The sequence below is a fragment of the Lonchura striata genome, chromosome 12 (genome assembly GCF_050655825.1).
Source record: "Lonchura striata isolate lonStrDom1 chromosome 12, ASM5065582v1, whole genome shotgun sequence".
NCBI lineage: Eukaryota > Metazoa > Chordata > Aves > Passeriformes > Estrildidae > Lonchura > Lonchura striata.
The window spans coordinates 12,936,574-12,953,609 of NC_140714.1; the positions used below are offsets into that span (position 1 = coordinate 12,936,574).

A 17,036-nucleotide genomic window follows, 5' to 3' on the forward strand; every position below is an offset into this window, starting at 1 on the left:
TCTTGATTGAAAAGAAAAACCAGCATGAAGGTTTTGAATGCAAGTGACAGCACAGAAAGTCACTGCTTAGTTTTTTATTATCATATTATAAAACTTACAGTGACTATGTCGAGATTATAAAATCAATTCAGTAGTCAAGCATGGGGCTTTCTTTTATAAAAAAATTGCTTTTGTTAGAGATTTGTTTTTTTCTTATATTAAAAATTCAGCCTGTCACAAGTAGAGGTTTTCTTATCCTGATAATATCTATTTCCTACAGAAAAATCCGTCTCTGGGCTGTAAGTGAATAAACAGTGTCCTTGTTTGTGTCAGGAATGTGTTTCTCAGTACCCCTCTTAATGTCTCTTGTGCTGATTTTAGTCTCTCAAAGTCACAACCAGCTTTGTTTTTCAGGTTTATAGATAGATAGTAGAAAATGCATTTATATTCCATGAAAATGCCAGAAACGACACTGAACTTGCTCATATCTTAATAAAATTCTACCTTTTTGCATTTCAATGAAATGAGACCTGAATTTTGAAGCATTACCCTTATGCTGGTTTAGTCATGACTCAGTGAAGCACCTGTCTAGACTCTCATTCTTTAGGCAGTGAGAACTGAACTGCTAGGAATATTTCTACTGAGTCTTACTGGAGTAATGTAATTTGGAATGGACATTCACATGGTTGGGATTTACAGGATCAGGTCTTCTGCATGACTAGGCTGGGACCCAGAGTGCTCAGTAAAATCTTAAGATTTGTTTCATTGATCACATACATGAATTCTTTGTAAAAGTGTGGACTGTTTATAAAGGAGAAAGAGATAAAAATTTCAAGTAATGATGATGGTAATATTCTGCCCAGTGCTTGCCTAGAACATTGGGCGATGTTTGTTTATTTAAGGGTACTACATTGAATTTTAAACCACATTTTGACATTTTCTTATTTTATGTAGATTAATTGATTAATTGTTTTGACTAAATCGTATTTCATAAAATAGATCTGGTTGGTTTGGTTTGGAGTTGATGAGTTGATTTTTTTTTGATTGTTTCCCTGAAAACATTCTTTGCACTCTAGTTTTTTATCTTTTATTTGCTGAGGAGCACAATTTCCTAACACACTGCAGAATTTTTTGACTGACTTGCAGACAGCTGGTCTCATTGCAATGCTGTTTAAAGTGATTAAAATTATTGCAGAGACATATTCCTTTAGAAAATGTTACAGATTTTGCTCTTGGGAGTATTTTGCATGTCTGCATTTTTTGGATGCTTTGGGGGAAAAAACTTTTATGAAATAGAGTAAAGGCTATACTAACATGTAACACTTATTTTTGGCTGACATTACCAGCTTTGTGGCCAAGGTACCCAGGTGGCTAATTAAAGCAGGGAATTTAATGAAATAGTGTGATTTTCTATATCTATCAGTGATAAAAGCATTGGAGGTTAGACAACACACACTACTGTAAAATACTGTAAAATAAAATCTGAATGCTACTCACGTATATGCAGAAACTTAGTGTTTAATATTTGTCTTAAAAATTTGAACCAATTTGAAGAAATAAATGTCCTGTAGTTAGACTGAGAGATCAATTTGTGCTACTCCAGAACAAGAAGAAGCCCCAAACATGGTTAAAGTGTAGTCATTAGAGTCCCATTCATACCAGCAGAAACTAAGTGGTGCCACTGTTTTGCTGGTTACATTTCTGCTGCTCCTCCATGGCACTGAGGTCTGTTTGCTACAAAGACATTGCAGTTCAAAGATTAACTAGAATGAAAAGTTTATTTGAGGTAAGGGCATCTTGCTGTTTGCTCAGGAAGATTGATGGGCTCTAAGTCCTTTGGAAAGATAAAGCTAAAGGGCTCTTTGAGGATGTTTTGTCTTTTCCTGTTGTGCTTGGATCTGTGATACACTAAGTATCTAAATATTTAGCAGTCATAGAGGATGGTTCTTCAGCAGCACAGAAGTCAGAGTTAATGCAGTCTGTTGACTCCAGTGCTGGCATTCTGAGGCCACTTTCCTCAAAAAATTGTTGGATGCTGAGAAAAACAGGGTTTTGGCATTGCTGTCATTTAGATACCTGATTTTAAGTCTAGTGCCCAGCTGAGGTGCAAATTGATTACTGTGGAGCATTCTGTGTATTGAGAAAGATTATAAAAAATTATCCCAAGTCAGAAAGATGCAGGAAGAGGCTGATTTTTATGGAGTAGCATATTCAGTTAAGAGCAATGGCTTAATCTAGGTATAAAAATATCAGAGAACTTAATGAGTAGTAAGGTAGCTCTAGAAGTTATGTTGTTTTATATTATAGAAGTTATGTTACTTTTTATTATCTTTTTCTCTTCTTTAGGAGTGAATGTCTAGTGTACTAAAAGAATAAGATTATAGAAATTTTTCTGTTTCCTGATGTTCATCTCTTCTTTATTATCTGCCTATATTATTGATATCTTGTATTTATATGGCATGGGGTGTTTGCTGGATACTGCATATCCTCATACCTCTGATACTGAATTATCAAAAGAGTCAAGAGATGCCAAGGAGATATCATCCTTTAATTTGTAATTCCAGAACAGAACTAATTTACCTTTAATTTTCTTAAAATTTATTTTACACTATTCAAGCTATGTTTATATTCTAGCTCTGTTTTCAAGACAGTTTAGTTTCACTCTGAATTTTTTTTGTTTCTAAGCTGCTAACAGTTGCTAACTGGCATTAGCCATAGAAATACAAACGAATGTAACTTTATTATCTGAAAAACTGTCATTAATCCCACTTCTTAATGTTTGGTTAAGATTAAGCATCTGTGCAGAGAGTTAGTCATCTCTGCTTTTTTTTTTTAGTCTGCTTTGTTTCTTAAATGTTTATGAACTCAGAACATAATTTCTTTAAGCCAAGTATAGTATTGGCATTATTTCAGTGTACTGTGGGCTTGAGTGCTTCAGAACTGGTTTGTAGCCTGGCTTTCCAGTTCTGTGAAGTTTGTAAAATCACACATGCAGCAGAGTGGTGGGTTTTAATTAGCTTGGGATGACTGTAATGTCTGGCTCAGAGGTTAAAGAATTAACCTAAAAGAGAATAGATAAATAATAATAATAAATTTAACCCTAAAAGAGAATAGATGCCTGACTTCAAAATGAGCTGTAAGAATGTGGACAATGAGAGAGTTGTGTTTCATCTTCCTTCTCTGAGGCAATTACACTATCAGAAAATGCTACATAAGCAGGAAATTATTAACTTGTGATGGTAAGAGGAATTCTACTGAGCAGACCCCTAAAATGTACACTTCAGATTTCAAAGATGTGTCTTAAACAGTAGTCTTTTATTTATTTTATTCTGTCTAATGAGTTTTGTGGTCTTAGAGCTTTAAATTCAAGCAGTGTAGTGGAAAAAATGAAATGAATTCCACATGATAAAGAGTAATGTAGACATAACTGTCATATCAGCATTGTTGCTAGTAATCTATGTGAATATTTTGTTACATGTCCTCAGTGGTCAAGGCATATATTTTATGGTGATTTTGTACAGTTCCCAAATATTCTTCTATTTCTCATGCATATTTTTTACTTATCCTAAACTTCTATTTTATTCAAAAGCATTTTAGAAACAGTAGAGCCACATGAAAACAATTTTGAGCAAGCAACTCAAAAATTCTACTGGACCAAGGATTGTATTTGATATATGTTTTTGTACTTTCTGCATTGTACTCCCCCGGTGTTTTTAATACAGGCCTAAAGAAAAATCCTCAGCTGGGCTTTTTAACTGTAGCATTTTCTGTTCATTTCCATAGGTATGTAGCCAGTTGTGGCATAAAGAGAGTCTATGACAGAGCTTTCTTTTAATTCCTTCTCTTCAAGATTTTGCCTATCACAGGCACCAGATGTTTTTCCTTTGCAGCTTTGCCATGTTCTACTTTTCAGTGTGGTATTAGAGAAGCTGAAATGGGAAGTTGTGTCAGGCATGGGTGATGAAAGAAGTAGCTAGTGTTGGCATAAAATAGAAATTCTTAAAGAGATTAAATGTAAATCAATTTATCATTTACTCAACATGAGATTGAAAACCAATTTATGTTTTAACAGCACAAAGCCATATTGCACCACCAAAATTTCTGCCAAATACATTTATATATGAAGTTGTGGAAGTGGTTTTTTCCCAATATTAATTTGGGTTTTATGCTGAATAAGTCTGAACTTACAATTATGAGGCAGACTCATGACAGGGAGCTGATTTTAACTTGGAGCTGCAAGCAAATTACTTATGTGAACTAATTGTCCATGCTTTTTTTTCCTGGGCAAGTTTACAACATTTTTTTTAGTTATAATTGATTGGATTTTCTCTAATGTGCTATACTTACAAACTTTTACATGAAGTGTCTTTTAGGAATTTTTAATACCATGGCACATTTATTGATTTCAAATTAATTGTTAATTTTTGATCATTAATAAATAATGAAAAAAACACTGGTAGTACAAAGAAACCAGTGATACAAGTAAGTATTGAATGACCCAGTTTCTTTAGCATAATAAAATATGTGCAAGAAATGTATTCTAAAACTTTTTTTACTGCTTCTGATGTGGAAGCGAATGAGGGATTTTCAGTGATCCTTTTGGGCATTGAATAATATTCTCTTCATTTGCCACAAAAGGATTAGTGAGTAGATCTCATTAGGAATTTGCACGTGACTTTTATTTTTTTATAGATAAAAGAGAGCAAATTCCTCCATGTCAAAGAAAGTCTGGAAAATAATATCTAAGAATTCAAGCAGGTAGGAAGTATTACTGCAAGGATATGTTTTCATCACCTGACAGACAAAATTAGTTTGCCTTCTTTCTTAAAAAGGTGTATGCTTAGTCTCAGAAATGCTTCTGGTAACTTAATGAATAACATCCACAAGAAAAGATAATTAAAATTGAAACAATTAATTATTTTTTATTAATACAGTCTTAACAAAAGAAAACACGTAAGGGTGGCAAAGATTGTTTCATTTCCTTAGGAATGGCTCATAAATTGGTTTGTTGATTATCTTTTTTAGAAAGAAGTCCCATTATAAAAAATGATAGAAATGTTTTTGTCATGTACAAAGCTATTTGAAAAGGCATCATTTATTCTTCATGGTATATTATGACCTGACCTACTCCATCACACTTTAACCCACCTAAACACTGCATTTGTAGTCCAGGTTTTAAAAAATATAATTTCACAATGTACATTAGTCATCATTGTCACCTTCTGCTTCCTTTGAAATTAATACTTGAAGCACCTATTAAAATTGTTCCTGAATGCAGTGTGTGTCTTTCAACAATTTTTCTGCACAGAGCTCAGAATATGTATGTGTTTTTGTGAGGAAATCATAAAAAGGGGGAAATCTTGTAAGCCCAAATAATTTCTCTACCACTCTGTAATTGAAAGCTGTTTTGCTATGCCATCTTGCAAACAAAATGAAGGTTTTTTTGTTACAGCTGATGCTTGGAAAACTTGTATCTGTTGGAGAATCGATGTCCTGTGTTGTAGTCACACAATTAAAGTCTATTGCAGAAGTGGTTGCAGTCATTAACACTAATGGGTGTGTGTGTGCAATTCTTAGACACATGAAGGACCAGAACAAGAAGGTTGCCAATCTGAAGCACAATCAGCAATTGGAGAAAAAGAAGAATGCACAGTTGTTGGAAGAAGTTCGTAGGCGAGAGGACAACATGACTGACAACTCTCAGCATTTACAAGTGAGTTTATTTTTCATTTTTTTAAAGCTACCTAAGAAAATACACTTCAGTTCCAGAATGTGTAATGAATCTGTTCACACAAAGAGCTGATAGTTCCTTCCTTTTCTGCCAGAGGATGCACTGCTCACCTCAGTTGTATTCATGAAATATTTACTATTTAGGGTAAAGATGGAACCAATAGAATTTGAAGACCTCTGCCCAGTTGCATCAGCAACTGTTTTTTCTGACAGTTTGAAAGAAAAGGTTCAAGTAGATAGATCTTTTCTATATTCCAGATAGACTTTGAGCCTTATTCATGGAGAATTTCTGCAGTTTGAAAGTTACTGATTTTGGTGGTTGAGAAATGAATGTTCTTAAACTGATCTATTTAAGTGATACATTACATACCAGGGAACTTGTATTCAAGGCCACAAATTTGATGCTTGACTTAAAAAGTATTCTCTGAGATCAGAGTGTGAAAAACCACGAAGAGAAGTGCTGATTTCTGTTGACAACATCAATGTCTCCATGCCCAGTGTTTATAGGCAATTTACAGTGCAAAATATCAATTTTGCCTTGATCTGGTTAATATAATGTGTTTCTGGAAAATTTCCAGTGGATGGAATTTGACCCTCTCATACTTCACATGGTTGTATTTCTCATGTGTTCCTATATGCAAAATGGAAAAATTAACACCACATCTCTCTCTAGGCTTGTGTTGGTGAAGCTTTATGTCAGAATCAGGTTCAGGAAATGATACATTATTTATGCATCTGTGCAGTGCTACGTTTACTTTACAGCCTTGGTCATTACATACTGATTGCATCACCATGCATTCCAGTGCACAGGATAGAGCAATAAAAACTTGTGAAGGATTTGGTCTGCCAATATGGTATATCAAAATAAAATGTCAGGGTTGAGCAGCTACTTGTAATTATAGTGGTTCAGTAAAGAGAATAAATTGAGCTTATTTTTCAGTATTATTTTGGAAATATTACTGCAGGGTGATGACTGGAGAGTAGAAACCATTCTCAGGATCCTTGATGTAACTGCTGTACTTGGAGGTTTCTACTTGACATGAGGTTGGGTCTATCAAATGAAGGTGGTGTGGCTGAATGGCTTGAATTTAGAAATAAAATACCTGTCTGGTGCATAATTCTGTTCCATTCACTTCCTGTAAAGCATCAATACACTATAAGAACAGTTTGTTAAAACCAGTTAACCAAGAACAGATATTGCTTGTTATTGTGCCTTAAAATGCCAATATTTTAAAAATATGTCCTTCAACATATTACTTTCAGTAATGTATATATTAGGTAATATATTACATTCACAGTAGCTGCAGGAGCCACAGGAGAAAGGGAGCCTTGGTTGTCTGATTTGTGGTAGGGATGATCCTGACTTCTCTGCCATACAGGCAATCAGCTGCTCTTATCAGTTTGCTGCTACAAATGGTTGTTGTATTTCCTCTGTCAAAGACTTCTAATTTCCTTGGCTTATTTCTTCTCAAGCATTTCTTAACACTGAAGAGTGTGTGGAAGCTTGAGTTGCCCTGGGATTGCAAGATTTTGCGAGGTTTTTTTGCTCTACAAAAACACCATAGTGAATCTTGCAAATAAATACCCTGACATTGAATAGTCATGTCACAGTGCAGGTGACATGACTGATGTACATTTATTCTGCTGATAGGAAAGTATTTTTGTTTAAAGTTTTTCACTGGTACAGTTTATTTGTTTTATATGTGTAAGGTAATTACAAATGCTAGGTGAGAGCATCAAGTCTTGTTATATAAATCTGATAAGCAGGTGATTGACTTGTTGAAAAGCCAAACAAATTCTAAAGCTCCAGTCAATTAGCCTTGGTATAGAAAGAATTTTTTTTTTCACAATTTTTTTAAGAAAACCTTTCTTCCTTCATGGAGTTTGTAAAAAGTAGCAGCAGTGATCTAAGGATTTAAACGAAGCAGCATTTTTGGGGAGACAAATGCTGTGACATACATGATATACTTAGAAAAAAATTCTAGGAGTACTATGCATCTGGTAATTAAAAACAGTATTAGCTTGTGTTTCAATAAATGTTTTTTTAACATCTTAGTAAACCATAGGGACCTGACCACCTCTTCTTACTGCTCATAATAACTTCTGCTGCTTTTAGTGGAAACACTCTGTATTTATATGCATTTATAACACACAGTGCTTGTGTCTGCAGTGTATTTGTTACATTTGTGAATGATGTATTGAGCTGTTAGGGGAAAAGTGTATCCTAAAATTCTCTGGCCTGATGTAATGACTGTATTTGTTGGCTAGCTGTGATAAGCTGGCTGTTGGCTGGCTGTGATAAGCTCAGCTGAGAATTGAAGAGCAGTCAGACTGGTCAAATTACATTTACTGCAGCCAAGTCTTGATCCCTTTTGCAGAACTAGTGGAAAAGATGAAATAAGAATGTGAGTAGGGTTGTCCATGGACCATCCAGGGGCTGCCCAGGGCAAAGTGAGGTGATCAAGTTCTTTCTGCACAGCTCACCCAGGGAGGTTCAGAAGGCTTGTAGCTTCTTGGAAGCTTCAATGGTAGGAGATAGCTCCTGAGCCTTGTGGCACCATGTGCACTGGGACACTGCCCAGTCATTTCAGGTAAAAGCCTCTCAGAGCTGGTTCATGTGCCAGTGTTGGTGCTTGCAGGGCAAGTTTGAGTCTCTGGTGGCCCCATCTCACAGCACTCCAGGGCCACTGCTGTGCTGGAAGGGCTCTGGGCTGCCTGCGGAGGGAATTCACTTTTGTCTCCTGCAGCTATCACCTGTAATTGTGAGTGATGCTTCAGGTGTGGTTTTGGGGGGGTTCTTTGGATCACTGTAAAATTGGAAACATCAGGAAGCCAGATTAATTCTTGGGAATGAAGAATAGTTGTGAGGTTTTCTGTTTTTTCCTAACACAAATCAAGGGCAGACCTGTGCAAATCTTGCCAGACATGATGGTCATATATTACACACAGCATCACAGCAGGAGAGCTGGACCTTGAACACTTTATCATGAATTTTTTTGAGATTGGTGTATCTGACATGCCTTCATTTTTTCCCTCTTTTTTTGGTCTGTCTTACAAATGATAAGCATTTGAGAAACACTGAGCTAAGAAATATACAGACACCATGTTATAGATTTGTGCATAATTCTTCAAGTCTCTACAGGATCTTGAAACCTTAGAGATATGAGACTTGTTTATTCCCTGAGATTAATATTTTCTTGATTCTTGTGAGGAACATGTTTCTTTCAGTACTGCTGGTACCTCAGTAGAATTTGGAAAGGAAACATTTGCATCACATTGAGAACTTAAATGCATTTGGTTTTGATTCTGATTTTCAAATCTGCTGTAATAAAAACTAAGTCTTTTTTTCTCTAGAGTAAGCAATAAGATGGTGCACTAAGAATATTCCCATGTGTCTCATGGCCTCAAAGGGACTTGAATGTACACTTCTGTCTGACTATGCTTTTCGTAAATGTAATATAGAAATAAGTCATCTAAGTCTAGAAACACTTCTTTTTTGAAATGTTATGCAAACTGTCCAATATATATGTGTCACAAAAAACAGTGCAGGAATGAACCTGAAAAAAAGTTTAATAAGTTTAATACCCTATTCTGCCCTAATCTGCAGCTTCTGGGTGTTTCCCCCCTTTCTTCCAGTTCATCTGCTGGCAAAGTTCTTGACTCTCCTTATGTTTTAAATGCTTGGGTAATTTGTCACAATTCTCTTTGAGGTAGCTTGGGTTTTCTTTGGCTGGAAATCCACATGCGGAAAAGAGATATTTCACTAACAAAATTGTTTTTGAGTGAGACAATGTGTAGTTCTCATTGATTTCAAATATCATACAGAGGCAGCTTGATCAATGGTTTATGCCTGCAGTACTGTAGAACAGATTGTGTACACATGTACATTTTCCAGGTGTAAATACCTCACTTTTTCAGCAGAGTTCAGCTTGTCAGTCATGCTTTTTCATGGGATGTAGTGAGGCAAGGCAAGAGTTCCAGTTTTCCAATAGCTCTGTACTGGCTGGAAATTTAGTCTTGGGTAATGAATAAAACATGATCAGGAGGAAGTCCTGTCAAAAGAGATAAAAAAACTGGCTAGCTAATATTACTGCTTTCTGATTCTTGCCATGTGAATATCTGTGATGTCTTAATCACTGAAAATAGCTCCCAAGAGGTTTCACAGCTAGTCAGCATGAATCCTTAACCCTGGATTTGTTTCTTTATTTGTCACTGTGTGCTTTACCATATAATCCTCAATTCCATAATAGCTCTAAAAATACAGAAATGTACCCAAGACATTGCACATTTCTGTATGTACATGGCCTAAACAAGGGGTATATCTGACTTTGCTATGAATTTGCTATGACTTCTCTTAATGCAGTGTATTTCCTACTGCGTTGTCTCAAAAACTTTGATACTATAATATAAATAAAAAGAGGAAGCTAGGGAGTGAGATGAAGTCTTGCAAACAAGAATGAACAGAGCAGTGTAATCAGTTCAGAGACAGAGGAAGCAGTCCTGACTGCTATGCAGACAGGCATTAGTGTATGGAGCTGACACAAGGCAGGAGAGAATTCATTGCATAAACACACAGCTTTGTATTAGTAGTGCTGAAATTCATATGCAGTGACAAAACGCAACCTTTTAAGAGGTTAAAATCATGAGCTATTGTATTTAAAATAAATTCTAATTTAAGAATCTGTCCTAAGGTGGACCAATACCTTTCTGGACAGCTTTAATAATTCTCAGTGTTTAATAATTCTCAGCATTCTGTATGTTTCTGTCTTTGAAAGGCTGGTAATTTTGGTGGGGGGCAGACAGAAGTAAGATAGGGATTTTACCTGTTTATACCACTCCTGTGATTTCCACTACGTGCATGTGTGAATTGTAAGTTGTGGTCTAGCTTTGATGTGTAGAATTGTTGGGTACCTATCATTCTGTTGTGGGCAGACGATGTGGGGAATGAGGTGACCTCTCTTGATTTTTCTTTTTTAATAATATGAGCAATCAGAACACACAGATGAGATATACTGTAGATAGACTATTGAAATATGCTCAGAGATAAGAGGAAGATAAGATATATGCCCTGCAATGCTTGTGAATGTCTTCCTTCTCCCTAAGATATCTGCTATCAGATATGAATATTTTGAAACAAAAGCTGGTTTTGTTTTTTTTTTTGTAAGTCTGGATAAGAGTCAGCTACATCAAGTCCTTCAGTTGTTGTGTAAGATGTTTGTTGGAGCCAGTTCAGTGACAAATTCAAAAGGTGGGGTAAGCAATAATGAGAATTAAGTTCTCCCTTAAAAGTACCCATGGTCTTGTTTGGGAAAAATGCAGAATGGAGATTAATTTATACTATGGTTGTAATGAGTTAAAAGCTTAATTTTACTAAAACTTTTCTATGATTAAAACAGAAGTGTACTGAAGCATCTGAATTTAAGATTCAAGACTGTGATCATCTTATGTTCTAGAGGCTCTCTTTACTATTGCAGTCCATACAGAAATAATTTCAGCAAAAAACTTTGTTTCCAAAGTTTTGCACTAAATTGTTTGGTTTCTTTTTCCGAATGAGTATATTTGTTCAAGTCGATGCAAATACTGTTTAACAAGTGAGTTAATTTCAAGTGCAAGTAAGCAATTTTTGATATATTTTTGGCTAAGTTCTGTCAATATAGTCTATTAAGTAAATGAATGAACGTATTAAAAATGTGAAAGTCAATATTTTATTATTGATACAATAATAATAATATTTTATTATTGATACAATCTTCATAATTATCTTCCTTTTAATGACTTAAAACTAGCATATGGTATTGTATGCTCTTATTGTATGTATGTTTTAAACTACAGTTGCTTTGGGGACTGTAACATTTTATATTTGAGTGATTAAGCTGAAGTTCAGTTAATTTGTAAGAAAATTAGTGTTCATGAACATATCAGTTAGTTTCACCCTTGCAAAGCAAGAGTTACGTACTGAAAAATGGAGAGAATTCAGCAGAGTGCACAATCGTGAGCAGTGGTGGTGTGTTCATGGGTAACCCCTTTGGCATTTCTCTGCTTTTCTAATTGTAGATGGACTTTGTCAAGGTAGATTGCAGGACTAAGTACAGGCTCAAAAATGTCCAGCCCTCAGCAAAATGTATAGCATATTATAAGCTTCACACAATTCAGGGAACTTTTTTTTAATCTTGTAAATATCTAGGAAAAAGGTGGGAATTGCATGGTTGAAGTGGTTATTTTTGTGTGGCTGAACACACATTTTTAATAGACATTTAACAAGAGTATTTTCTATACTAATTAATAATGAATCTATGAAATCCCCACAAGCGTAATAGTGGAGAGTAGGCATTAGAAAAAAAATGAGTAAACCTGTAGTGCTGTAGTGCAAGGTATTAAAAAATGATTACCAGATTAGAAATGCATACTTACAAATCTCAGGATAATCCACTCAAACACATGTAAGACTATTGAAGACACAGCTAGTGTACTTATCTTCAGATTTCCAACATAATATAAATATAAATTCAGATTGTAAACATGGATGGACAGGTAGGAATTTTCCTTCCTTGGCCTGTGGAAGTTCCTTATGCTGTGGATAAATTCCATATGTGTTGCTGAAACGTGTGTTGAACTTCAGCCAGTAGTTTAAGATTATGTTGAAGAAAATATTTCTAAAAGGTTTCAGATGAAGAATGGTACTTGAGAATGTACAGAGGGCAGGAAGGTTGATTGGTAGGTCTGAGGATCAATACCAGAAGTGGGTTTTTTGGAGGGATTTACTTTGACATTTGTTTTCATTGTGCAGTGTAATCCCCAGAAGCCAAAACCACTCCTGTTATAAAATGTCCCTGTAGACAATAAATGAAAATCTCACTTGCACACCAATTTCTACTAGAATCAGAGCCTTTTAACTTTCTTTTTTCTTTGTCATAATTTGTGAGTTGTGAGAAGTGGTGGGTTGACAGAAGTCCTGCAGTGTTCTGTGCTATGTTGATCTAACCACATAATATGAAAAAACATCTAGTGGGCAAAGCATTATCAGCAAAAACTGTTCTCTGCAGTTATCATAACCTTTCTTTTGACTAGTGTATTCCATTATATGTGTAAGTATAAAATAACATAATTTTTATTCTTAGAAATATCACAATCTATTGATTTTGGGGGTTTATGCAAGCACACAGTATAATAGAATATTATGTATAATTTTTAATACACTTTCTGCATTATTACAAAGACTTGTAAGGCATCCCATATCAAACAGTCTGAATACTGACTTTCTCATCTTCCCCAGTTTTTACAGTTAAATCAGAAACTTAATGTTTTTTCAGTATTGTCTATGTAATTTGAATTTCCCTTTACTTACCCAGGATTAAAACCTGGACTTCCTGATTTGCAGTTACTTAGAAATCTGTGAACTGTAGCTATTGACAAGTATTTTATGTTTAAATTAAATCAGTTATTTCTACTATGTGGTTTAATATGTTTTGCTAGTTGAAAAGGGCAAATATGGCAAGGCACTGGGAGGGAATGTTGTTGTCGGAAAAAAAAAAAACTGCAACAATAGGAAACACAAAAAATTTAATGTGATACAACTTTATTTTCTCCCCCTCAATATGTAATAACTCGCACATGCAGGACTTCTGTAGTCTCCAGGGGGCAATTACATTCACATGCATCAAAAGAAATAGTTCAGTTAAACCAACTCTCCCTACCCAGCAATAATTACCACAGGTTTACACTGAGATATAGTTGCAAAAGGTTAGTCAGTAGGGCATCTGCAAATCAAGTTATATGTCAACTCTACATCAATAACCTCATTATATTAGATGTTAGTATTTCAGCACATGACTGTCCAATATAGCATTCCACATATAGCTCATTTTTAGCTTTTACATTGAGTTACAGCTCATCTAATATGTTACTAAATTATGTATTTAAACACTCTATGTGACATAAATTATAATCGATGACAAAAGCAATGATTTAGATTGAAATTCTACAAAGTGAAATTGCAATAAAATGTCTGACCCTATTTGTGTAGCTGCTTTCAATATAAGATGAATATAGGATGTTTAACCCTGTAATATAAAATAAGGGTAATAGCAATTAGTATTAGCATAGATTTTCCAATTTAAGCATTGTCTAAAAAGTTACCTACACATATATAGTGAAAGCTGTTTTCCTATATATAAAGAAGCAAAAAAGGTAAATATGTTCTAAAAGTTTAACCAGTTACCTAACTTCTGTGCAAACTCCCTCCACATACTTCCTTATATTTGTAGCTTATCCACAAGCTATAACATTTTTGCTGAAAACTTGATAGGCTGGATGAAAATATAAAAAGCTTTTCAAAAACCTTCTTGTGGTTTGCATCAAGCTCAGATTTCTACCTAGTTCCATCATTTGGTTTTGTATTTACCTGCTTAGTAGCCAGTGAGAGCTGCTTCTGCTGTTTGTCACTCTGCGTAGATAATTTTGAAGTCTGGTATTAATATATCTGGTCAGCAACAAAGTTCTGCTTGGGTAAGTCTAAGTAGAACTGGTTTTGGTTGGTTGTTAATGAACCAGATTTATACTTATCTCTCATTATGAATATTCAGTAATAGCTTTATACATTATTACTCAGAGACTCTCTTGTGTACAGACTGGAAAGAGAAGGAAGGCAATACACCTTTATATATAGTCTTGTCCTACCTTGGAAATTATTATTATTTATTGTAACCCCATTTTTACTCTAAGAAGCTTTTTTGTGAGAGATGAAAAATCTCTCTTTCAGTAGAAAAAAATCCAGGGACAAATATCACTGTAAGGTAAAAAATAAAAGAAAAAAATGGTGTTGAATTAATAACTTCTGAACTTGACAAAACATGTTTAATTAATAGATCTCAGATATCTTGAAGAACAGACTTTTAAGCAATATATTGAATGAAAGTCAGGCATAAGAAATAAAGTTTGTGTGCAAAGTGTCCCAGATGGGTGATGGAACCATTAAGGAGCACAGACTTTATCTATCCAATATTCCCTTTACTCGTCTGAACTGTTACTTGTGATATTTTACTCATGATAATAAAATTGTTGCTAATGAATTGTTACTGACTGAGGTACTTAGTGCAGGTGAAGTTGGTATAGTTTTTGGTCCAGTGAGTGATCAAAAGTTTGTGTTTAGGATAGGAAAGACAAGGGAAACAACACACCATATTGGTTTGCAATTTAATACTGTCTTGATTCTCAGAGGATGGTGAATAATAGCTGCACATGAAGAAACAGAAGAGTACTGATGTTTGCAGTTTAGAGGCAACTGTCTTTTTAAGCAGAATTGTCAGGATAATCAGATAATTCAACAACAAACACTGTAGTGCAATATATTAAATTTTATAGAAGGCTCTTCTTTTAAGTTACAGCAAGGGTGCTTAACAAGCATTTCTTTGATCCATCACTTCTGTTTATATTTTTCCATTTCTCCTTTTCCTTGGGAAAGTCTGTTTAGCTTTCTGCATCTGACAAAGACTCCTCTACAAACACCTTGGAGAAAGCTTGACAGGTTTGGGATATTGTTGAATACCAATCTTTTCACTGAATAAATGTCTTAATAGAATTAGAGCTATTTTTCTATGACAACTTTAAAATTGTAAATAGGGAAAAAATGAATTTATTTTAAAATATTAGTCCAATGTAAATGAACTATAAAATGTTATCTTTGAATTTGAAAGATCACAACTATGCACAGAATAGAGAATTTTTCATATTGCCTTTTACGTTTTGAGTCGTTCTTTGTATTTCTATGATATTTTATTGACATGAATTAGAAATGTTTTTTCTAATGCATTTGTTCTTCAGTGGAGTAAAGTTTTATTGAGCACTATTTTTTGGCATCAGGTAGTAACATTTCTTTTCAGAATTGCATATTGGCAGAATGAAAGAAGCATTTTACACCTCCTCTTTAGCTGTCACATACCTTTGTCATATTGAGAACTACCATAATTTAGCCATCTAGAAGTTATTTCAGAGATAAAAGCCAGGTGTTTGTGGCTTTGTTTTTTTTTAACTTCAAAGGGACATTATAACAATGTGAATAGTGTGTCACATGAGTGCTATATTCTCTTCATTTTGAAGAAAGAATTTTGTGTGTTCCTGCATATGGGGTGAATTCCTGGCTGTACTAATGTTAATGCAGTTTTTGCCACTGCCTTGTCTGACAAAGATTTCTCACATGAAGAAAAAATAATTAAAAAACCCTGTACAGACAAAAAATAAACTTAAAAGGTCATTGAGAAAGCAGATCTCAAGTAAAAATGGAAACAGTCCATTGTCATTCATCATTTACATCTGATCTGTTGATGGGAATTGTAATTTGTGAGAAAGTCCTTCAGCTGTAAGGCTTGTCAAAATTGGCTTTTCTGTCTGGGTGTTCTTTTATAAGAACATTTGGCTGCCAAGTCCTAGCAAATATAATTATTTCTGTTAATACAGACATTAGAAAAGATTGCTCAGAGGTTGCTGTCTGGCTCTTGTGCTTTCAGCATAGGCTTTGATCCTTTATTCATGATGGCTTTGTTAACTTTTTTCTTATGAAGCTGATAAACACTAAAATAGTGTTATAAGCAGGATAACTAGCAACTAGTACTAAAATAATTAATGTTATAAGGAGGATAACATGGACTCCTCTTTGGTCTCTTTTTTCTCAGTTTGAAGTGCATCTCAAGAATACTAGAAATCTACCATATAAAACATCACCTGGTAGATTCCTGCATTGAAACCTTTGCTGTGAACACATTAACTGGATACCTGGATGAAGGTATCCTAAATCCATTCTGTTAGATATGAATTAAAAGCTATTCTTAGCTGGCTAACTAAACTAACTTGTGTATTGTTGATGCTCTATTCCAATTTTGAACTGCAAATTGCATTCTTTTCTTATCTAATTGATCTCTTCTGGTGAACAGTGACAGGATGTGAGGGAATGGCCTGAAGTTGTGTCAGGGAAGGTTTAGGTTGAAAATTAGAGAAAGGTTCTTCTTGGCTGGGAGCTGAACAGGCTCCCCAGGGCAGCAGTCAGAGCCCCAAAGCTATCAGAACTCAAGAGGTGTTTGGACAATGCTCTCAGGAACACACTGTGATTCTTGGTGATGGTTCTGTGCAGGACCAGGATTGAGAGAAACTTATGGGTCCCTTCCAACTCAGCATATTTGGGATTGTGTAATTCTGTAATTGAAATGTGTGTGAAGTGCCTGTTAAATTAAAACACAAATTACCCACTGGACGGTCAAGTGATAATAATAATGTATCTTGCATCCTGAAAATGTTTCTTAAAAGGGAAAGTTTCATGTAATTGTTGTCCTGGATGA

At 34.8% G+C, this 17,036-nt stretch overlaps 1 protein-coding gene across 18 annotated transcripts in view; it reads left to right on the top strand.

The window, feature by feature from the left end:
- The window catches only part of ERC2 (ELKS/RAB6-interacting/CAST family member 2), a 413,687-nt gene that overhangs the window by 170,582 nt on the left and 226,069 nt on the right, over positions 1 to 17,036 (top strand). For all 18 annotated transcript variants that reach the window (XR_014958159.1, XR_014958156.1, XR_002465646.4 and 15 more), the window contains one exon: positions 5,557 to 5,692. Coding sequence is in view for 1 of the 18 variants with exons in the window: in XM_021532844.4 (XP_021388519.1) it covers positions 5,557 to 5,692 (136 nt within the window). In the remaining 17 variants the exon portion in view is untranslated. The remainder of the gene's footprint in view (positions 1 to 5,556; positions 5,693 to 17,036) is intronic.